The sequence below is a fragment of the Carassius auratus genome, unplaced genomic scaffold (genome assembly GCF_003368295.1).
Source record: "Carassius auratus strain Wakin unplaced genomic scaffold, ASM336829v1 scaf_tig00214604, whole genome shotgun sequence".
NCBI lineage: Eukaryota > Metazoa > Chordata > Actinopteri > Cypriniformes > Cyprinidae > Carassius > Carassius auratus.
Genome location: NW_020527735.1, coordinates 509,319 through 518,321, shown reverse-complemented (window position 1 = coordinate 518,321; position 9,003 = coordinate 509,319). Strand labels below are relative to the sequence as shown.

The 9,003-nt window shown below is 40.3% G+C and overlaps 1 protein-coding gene across 1 annotated transcript; it reads right to left on the bottom strand.

The window, feature by feature from the left end:
• Positions 1-1,496: 1,496 nt before the first annotated feature.
• On the bottom strand, positions 1,497-6,081 carry LOC113092483 (intermediate filament protein ON3-like). The gene is made up of 9 exons (XM_026258094.1): positions 5,589-6,081; positions 4,317-4,525; positions 3,689-3,749; positions 3,501-3,596; positions 3,238-3,402; positions 3,001-3,126; positions 2,672-2,892; positions 2,512-2,555; positions 1,497-2,332 (listed from the first exon to the last, which is right to left on the bottom strand). The coding sequence occupies exons 1-9, from the start codon at positions 5,964-5,966 to the stop codon at positions 2,070-2,072; spliced, it is 1,563 nt and encodes a 520-aa protein (XP_026113879.1). The 5' UTR covers positions 5,967-6,081; the 3' UTR covers positions 1,497-2,069.
• Positions 6,082-9,003: the final 2,922 nt, after the last annotated feature.

Here is a 9,003-nt window from a genome sequence, read left to right as displayed (position 1 = left end):
AGAGAGTCAGACTCAAGATCGAAGGGTTGTGAGTTCGAGTCTTGGGTCGGCAGGAATTGTAGATGGGGGGAGTGCATGTACAGTGCTTTCTCCACCTTCAATGCCATGACTGAGGTGCCCTTGAGCAAGGCACTGCTCCTGGGCGCTGCAGCATAAATGGCTGCCCACTGCTCTGGGTGTGTGTTCACAGTGTGTGTTTATGTGTTCACTGCTGTGTGTGTGCACTTTGGTTGGGTTAAAAGCAGAACACGAATTCCGAGTATGGGTCACCATACTTGGCTGTATGTCACTTCACTTTATAGGGTCTAACATACATGTTGTTGGTTTAGATGATTTAACAAGTTTATACAATTCTTCCTCTCCTGTAGTAGAGAATTAGTGGAACTGTTCCTCAGGGGGTCTATAGTGCACTGTCTGATGCGATACTGTAGCTGACGTCTGAATGGTTACAATTTTATCTCTAATAGTATTGATTTTATAAGTAACTTACCCCTTACGAAAAACAACCATGGTTTTATTATAGTAAAACTGTAGTTACCCATGGTATTTGGCGTGTTGACTACCATTTGTATAACCACAGATTTACTACAAATACCATAGTTAAACTATGGTTAATATAGCAAAACCATGGTTAATTTGTGGTTACTATGGTTTAACTATAGTAACCATGGTTTTTTGATTTTATTTGTAGTAAAACCATGGTTCATTTTCGTAAGGGACTAGGTCTATCTGCTTTCCTGGAAATATACTGTAGCCTGATAGTGACTCAGTGTTTGAGTCAGACAGCACAAAGTCAAAATATCATGCATGAGTAAGAAGCGACATTGCTGCATTAACTGAGAAATGGGTGGCATGCAGTTGTCCTGGCTTTCCCCCCTTGTTGCCAGTTGAACCCTTATGATTTAAATTACTATCACAAGTAGGCTAACTAACCTTCCAATAAATATACTTAATCTTGTATATGATGACAGTAAAAGGTTATATTTGGCTTGTTTTTACTCATTTTATTTTCAGTATTATGCATTTTTCAGTTTCATTTTGTATTTGCATGTCTGTCCGCGGCTCACAAGCACCATGCAGTTCCGTCATGTATCTCTAGGGGTCACACACGCATTAGGAATCGATTCGGTTTCTTTTGAAAGAGGAACACTCGTACAACGTGCCTCATCCAGCAAGAAAGACAATGTGCATCTATTGAGTTCTTGACAATCTGAGTTGTTGTAAGCATCCAACCCCCCCAGAATACCACACTTTTTTATTTACTCAGAATAGTATTGACTGCTTGCTTATATTATTTCAGATATATTTTTGTCTAGATGGTGTAGAGTAAGTCATCAGCCTATGACATTTGTCAGCAGGGACTAACTGAATCATGCTAACCAGCCAAGAGCCCTTAGCTTGCTGACATGTCTTTGATGGGTGTGGGCTTTGTAGAGAGGCTAGTTAGCTAACACACACACACACACACACACAAACACACACAAAAGATATGAAGACAAGTTTTAGGTAAACACTTTATTTTTGGTAGCAAAAACAGCACCTCAGGAAACAGGATAAACAATGGGCAACATCTTTCTTATTTGGCAGAGTACAATGAAACGACAGTCTCTACTAAATAGGCAAACCACATGGATCTACCACTAACATGCTAGTAATTTAGCACAAACGCAAACATATCCCTTCATGACTACTGGAAATCAGTTTCTTAGCTTGTTGAGCAATTCAGCTAAATGGCTAGCTCATGTTAGTGGCACATCAAGGATTGTCCAGCCTACAGACGTGGCCATGTTGTGCAAGGTAAGATCTGAAAACAGTATTGTTGTGCAGTGGCCTGAGGGCGTGAGTTTTTAGTGATGTGGATTAAGGCACGAAAAGAGCAGTGATAGCATTTGGTCCCTCTGAAAATTTTTTTTTGGTCAGAGTGAATGGTTTATTGCTTACAACCTTGTTTATGACTGCATTCCTCTCTAGTGCTTTGGACCGGCCGCAGTCATAACGGTTGAGAGGGAAGGTCAGGAATGCATAAAAGGCGTGTGGTTTAGAGGACAGAATTGGGGAAGGGGACTCGCTCAATCTTGGACAACCTCAGAGGACTCAGACACAACTCTGCCATCCTTGGTCTCGATCATCTTAATCACAACGCTCTTCTTGGTCTGAGAGACGGTCTCACTGTAGCCACTGCCAGAGCTGTAGCCGCCGCCAGAGCTGTAGCCGCCACCAGAGCTGTAGCCACCGCCAGAGCTGTAGCCGCCACCGTAGCCACCACCGTAGCCGCTGGAATAATTAGAGTAGCCGCTGCTTGCACTTTCCATGGGATAAGAGCCATAGCTCGCTATCAGGACAGAAACATGAAGATGTTTAGGATCTCTTGATTTCATATAGTTATAAGAATTTTTATATAAAGAAAGAATCCTGAAAAGACCAGCACAGAATGTCCATGATACAAGAGCATACTAGAACCCCATGCTGGGCTTTTCAGTAGGGTTCTCTGTGATATAGAATCAAACTTACTGCTCTGTTTTGAGATATTGACGGACTTGATTCCAGATAATAGTCTGTTGGAAAGAGTGAACAAGAAAGTAATGAGATTCCTATGCAGAATGAGAATCTGAACCTCATCTCAAAGACAGAATACTAGGTCTCACAGCAAGCATGCATTTCATTGACTCACCTGTCCTCCTCTCCCTCCAGGAGCTTCCTGTATGTGGCGATCTCAATGTCCAGGGCGAGTTTGACGTTCATCAGTTCCTGATATTCTCTAATCTGGCGGGCCATGTCCTGTTTGGCTCTCTGCAGGGCATCTTCCAGGTCTTTAATGCGGGCCTTGGCATCTCTCACGGCCAACTCGCCTCGTTCCTCTGCCTCTGCGATCTGGTTCTCCAGATTGGAGCGCTGCCGTAACAAGAAATATTTGTGCTCAGTTTCACTCTAATGTCTGTTGCCTACAAAACAAACGTAATATTCAAATATTCTACATTTTTTGTTTGTGTAGTTGCATACCTGTCCTTTCACTGCATCGATCTCGGACTGCAGTCTCTGAATCATGCGGTTAAGATCAGCGATCTCTGTCTTTGTTGATCTAAGGTCATCACCGTATTTGGTTGCGGATGTCTGCATCTCTTCGTACTGAGGAACAGATCATACGATTTAATATCTCATGCACCTCAACAGTAAAATTTGCTTTGAACAACTAGATGAAGACTTTACAGTTTGGATGATACTCAAAAGATAACACACCTTGGACTTGTACCACATCTCAGCCTCAGCCCGGCTTCGGTTAGCAATGTCTTCGTATTGAGCGCGGACCTCAGCGACGATGGCATCCATGTCGAGATTCCTGCTGTTGTCCATCTCCACAACGACTGAGGTGTCCTTGATCTGAGACTGCAGCTCACGGATCTCCTACAAGTTCACAATGAGAGGGCACAACATTATCAAAGTGTGTTTTGTCATATGTAAGTGAACTATATGCTTAGTGGGAATCTCTAACAGTAACTTACCTCCTCAAAGATCTGCCTGAGGAAGTTGATCTCATCACTGAGGCTTTCCAATTTAGCCTCTAGCTCAACCTTATTCATGTAGGCCTCATCGACATCCTACAAAAAGCAAACATAATTTAATCATCATTTACGATTGAAGTAAGCATTTGTGAGTATTGAACTATGTGAGTAAAAGACAATCTACAAACCTTCTTGATGAGCACAAAATCGTTTTCACACTCTGTGCGCTTGTTGATCTCATCCTCATACCTGAAGAGAAGTGAAGAAAATGACTGTTTAGAATCAGGAATGTTTTGAATTGTTTATAAATGGGTGTTGTTCACTAGGGGGCAGCAATGCTCCATCTTTCGTAAGAAATACTTTTTTTGGATTGAGTTCAGTCTTTCCCATGGGTTTTAGCATTAATCGGCCGATCAGATATGAATGAATGATTTGTTTAGAGATCCATGAAAGGTACTTCTGAGATGTTTGTTCAAAAGCTGTAATCTATCTGACTCATGCTGACACCCATTTAATTAAGGCACAGACATCTAAAAAATTATGGACATTGCGCAGGTTTACCAGCAAGTGACTACAGCAAATATGCAGTTTCTGTATCAGTTACATAAGCCATGTTGGATAATGAATTGAGTTTATTCCCATCAGATCTTTAAAACATGTTTTCCCTCCATTTGAATTTATAGAGCCTCATTTATTCTGGGAAAACTTAAGTGCACCACAAAAGCCTCCTTTGACAATACTTGGGCGCCGTCCATCCCCCAGACCAAATGTCCTGCCAAATTAAAATTAGTCTTTTGGGAAAGTCATTGTACGTACTTGTTTTTGAAGTCCTCAACAAGGCCTTGCATGTTGTGCAGGTCAGCCTCCAGCTTCATTTTGTCATTGCCGAGGCTGTCGAGCTGTCTGCGCAGGTTGTTGATGTATGCCTCGAACATGGCGTCAATGTTGGAGCGGGTGGCCGTCTGGTTCTGAAGGAGGCTCCATTTTGTCTCCAGCATCTTGTTTTGCTGCTCCAGGAAACGTACCTACATTGGCAAGATGAGAATAGAGGTTTTGTCTCATTCAAGGCACAAATGAAAACCATACTTGGCAGCAAGTGCAGCTTCGGTGAGCAACGCCCCCAGACCGATGTTGCAAAGTCATTTTGGAATCACGGTACCGCGCCAGCTCACAGAAGTAAGACCATATGCCAACATAGTGCTTGTGGTTCATGATCTTCACAAAGAAAGCACTGTTTTCCTTAAATAACGAGAGAGGCACATGTTTTCAGTTTGAAACACTTTTTCCCTTTGGAAATGGTGACGCATATTCCAGTAGAACATTAGGAAGGGTGACTAGAGCTGTACCTATCCTGTGGATGGGACTATCTACATAGCAAATAATTCAGTGATAGCGCTTTAACAGCTCAAGGTGAACATTGCATACAGACTAAGTTTACAGTAAAGGTGTCACTGAGCCAGCTGACACTACTAATCAGGCTTCTTATTCAAAACAGTGTGTTTTAAGTAAATAATATAATGCAAAGCAGACTATTATAGTTAACAGGAAGGGCACAAAGACATAAAGGCTTTAAAGTGTGACAGAATGTTTCCTCTTTTTGTTGCCTTGAACGCTGTTATGTAACCTATCCAGTGCTATCCAGAACATGACCCCGGTTTTTCAAATTAAATATTAACTATCTAGGTATGTGACTATCTTTTCTTCTGATATTGATTTTTTTTTAGCCTGTAAATGCAATAATACGTAGTTGTATTAACTTAACAAGGTTAATATGCAGATTACAGATTTCATGTCCTTAAGGACATCCTTATTTGGGTGTGGACTCTCCACAAGGGTTTCAGAAGAGCTTCGGGGCATCCCATTCAAATAAAAAGCCATCACACTCTGACCACGTACACACCCTTTTCTCCAACCCCATATATAGATTTTTTTTCTATGTCACACTACAGCAACTTCTAGAGATGTTTTAAGCAAGTACATGCAGTCAGTTATATCATCTTGTGGTATTTTTTGCTTTTTAGTAATTACAACCTTTAGTTTGTAACTCTTTAACCAATAAAACTGAAATGAAAGAAACTTTAAACCCACCTTATCAATGAAGGAAGCGAAACGGTTGTTGAGGGACTTCATCTGCTCTTTCTCCTGGGTGCGGACAACCTGGATGTTGGGGTCGATCTCCAGGTTCAGAGGTGCCAGTAGGCTCTTGTTGAAGGTGACCGCTTGAATGGGAGCTACGACACCGCTACCCATGCCCATGCCAAGACCATAGGCAGAAGAGCTGCTGATGAAGCCACCACCTCCCATTCCAGCTCCCATGCCACGGTTGGCACCTCCATAGGAGCTGCGCACACTGTAGCTCTGCCGGCTGACGCTGGGGCCGGAGTAAGACATACTGCTGAAGCTGCGTGGGACAGATCCAGAGGAAGAGGACTTCACTGAGTAGCTGGTTTTCTTAGTGTACGACATCCTGCTGAAGTGTTTTCTGTCTTGTGCTGGTAGAGGATGACCTGGAGCGAGAGCAGCAGATATGAGCCTTGTCTGCTGTGCTGGAGAAACTCGAGCAGATAGAGCACAGCAGACTCTGACTCCTACTTTATGTGCTGCTAAGAGGGAGGAGCCAAAACAAGGCTCTGATTGGCCGGTGCTTTGGTGTAGTAGTGGGTGTGGTTGAAATTCAATACTCATATCCCTTCATTCCTAGCCCAAACAGTACATGGATGTTTTTGTAATTTATTATGACTAGAAACAAAAAGAAATTCTGGAAATATTAATGGTTTAAACAAAAAAGTTGCTTCTATATTTTCCACCTTTTTTGTATAATACTGGTTATATATATATATATATATATATGTATATATAGATAGATAGATAGATAGATAGATAGATAGATAGATTATATGTTCTATAAAAGAATGGATCCATTGATAAAAGCCCAAATCTAGAATGTGAACACACAATAAGTCAATAATATTAAACACTAATACTGAAGTACTCTAATGCAGCACCAGAATCTACAAGCCAAATGTTTCACATTGAAATAGCTAGCAACTACAAATAAGACATCTGGAAGGCTTTAAATTCACTCTAAACCTGTGACAGCTGACATGTTTTATCTCTCAGCACTGGAAGTTTCACAAAGTGGAGCATGTGATGTCCCAGCTGCACTTTAGAATAACCTCCAGCACCCAACTCACTTGTGATCTGATATACATTTTTTAAATCCACACATATATTATATGGTGACCCAAACGCTTGAAATGCCTCTATAAAGTTGAGCTGACTTTGGTGCAAATTAATAAGGTCATGTACTATAATAGATCCATCATAGAGGCCACCAACAGTTTCTCAGTTTCTCAATCCACCCCGTAAAGTCCTGAAACCCTCTGGAATCCATGACCTCCTGAAGTTAACCAGGTTTATAGTCTTTCTGGGTTTATGGTTAAAAAACCTGAGGCATTTTTTAATTTTATTTTTCAACATGGCTTAAAGGTAACAATTAAGCTTGAGTTTTGGGAAATTCTTAAGATAAGTTTAGGCCTTCTCCAATTTTAGTTTTTTTATAAATGATTTAATGGGTTTAAAATGGCACGTTTTAAGATTTGCCCTGAATCTTTACAGATATGTGACTTTTTTTCTGATACGATTGGATCGTTTGAGCCATTGAATATCCAAAATGCTTCTAGATGACCACACCAATGCACTGAATTTCTTGGTAATTCTCTAAGCTTTACAGTATCTGCTCAAACAAAACTCTCTGCCTTGACCTGTTCCTCCAGCACAGTCCTTTCCATTGACCATCTCCAGGTGTTTATGTGGTTGGGTCATCAGGTCAAGCATGTGTTGTTTCACATAAAAGGCCTCATTATTGAAGTCAATTATGTTAACTAAGTCAGATAACATCTTCACGCTCCTGAGCAGTTTCTGCTAAAGTGGGATGACCTGCTGCGGTGCACGTGTCAAATTTTTCCTTTCTGGGTGACAAATCTTGGCATCTCAGACAATGTACATAGCTTAATACAAGAGCATTTAGAAAAGTTACTGATTTAATTAACAGTATCTTGAGATCCCCTCTGCTTTAATCTTCTTCACTGCTTTTCAGTCATGGAGTCATAATTTCTTTAGGTGCTAGCCTTTCCTAAGAATACAGAACCCCGGCTATTGTTTCTGAGAGGAACCAGGGAAAACCTAATTACGCTCAATTTTTCCATGCAAGTTTAATGCATCTTTATTTTCAGACATGTCCTGATAATAATTGTGTGCTTCATATCCAAACAACTAACAAGAGAACATTATTTATTATCATATAGCTGCCTGAATATAACAATCCAATAAAATCCTATTATTTTATGGTTTGTGACTTTACAAATGGAACAAAACTAGAAACACATCGCTAAGCAGATAAATAAATAAACAAATAAACTACCACCCAACCAAACAAACATCACATTTCCAAGTGGTTTCTGGGACCAGCTTTTCAAAGCGACTTATTGAAGTTATCTAAAGAAAGCCAAGCATTCATGCCACTGAAACTAAGATATTTTGTAAGGTTTGTAACCAGCGTGCCTATGACTCACTCTTATCTACTCAGAGATTGAGAAAGCGTATCAGAATTACAACAACGTCTCTCTTTAATGCAAAATGTGGTACATCTTTTGACTTGAACACCCCTGAAATGAAATACACTGTATTGTCCCCAAAGGCAAATTTGTTTTGGACTCAAGGTGCACTGAACTAATGATGAACTAAGAACACAAAGAGAACCATAGTTACTAGTGGAATGTTTTTTTACATTCTCTAAATATAAAAACAGGTTTGTCTGTGTTGTTTTGAACTCTACCAGGACATTTTGCTGCCATTCCCTGTATCTTATCTCATAATCAACATGAAAACAAAACTCAGAGTTATGAATCTGGAAGTCTCTGCCCAAAAGATTGCTTAATTATACAGTAAGATTCTTCTTTTTATGCAGGTATGGTAACAATGTCACTATTTGCGACATCCAGACCGAAAACAGTCATTTAATGTCACATAGTGTACATGCCAACCCTTCCTCTGAGGCTCTTGTGTACATCTCTATGTGCTTTTAAATAATCATGGGGGTATATTGCATGTTTCATGCTGTCTAACAACAAAGGAGTGAATTAGAATTGAAGCTGTTCATTTCGTCATGCACATTCTTTCTGCACAGCTAACATGAGTTATGTGGAATGAGAGTTTCATCACAAATTTGCAACCCGATATCCCTGCTGTACTTTACTTTTTTTGAGCTTTTGATTTGAGTTTTGATTGTATCTGATCACATCAAGTGGCTGATACTCTTAGAATCACTTCACACCCCACCAGAGAACAATGACTAGTCTGAACTTTGTGTTCTGACAATTTGATATTTGATGCTTACAAGGTTCAGGTTTCAATGTTGCTTAATACTTTTAGTTTTGCTTCACTGGTAAATTGCTTTGTGCATATTAATTCGATTATCTTTGTGAAATCAGAGACGCCCCAC

What these genes read in the sequence shown, in the direction of transcription:
- LOC113092483 (XM_026258094.1), bottom strand. Translation starts at nt 5,966, where the DNA reads ATGTCGTACACTAAGAAAACCAGCTACTCAGTGAAGTCCTCTTCCTCT. An exon ending in TCGCTTCCTTCATTGATAAG is followed by an intron (nt 4,526 to 5,588) that starts GTGGGTTTAAAG and finishes TTGCCAATGTAG; the next exon opens with GTACGTTTCCTGGAGCAGCA. An exon ending in GTTGAGGACTTCAAAAACAA is followed by an intron (nt 3,750 to 4,316) that starts GTACGTACAATG and finishes ACTTCTCTTCAG; the next exon opens with GTATGAGGATGAGATCAACA.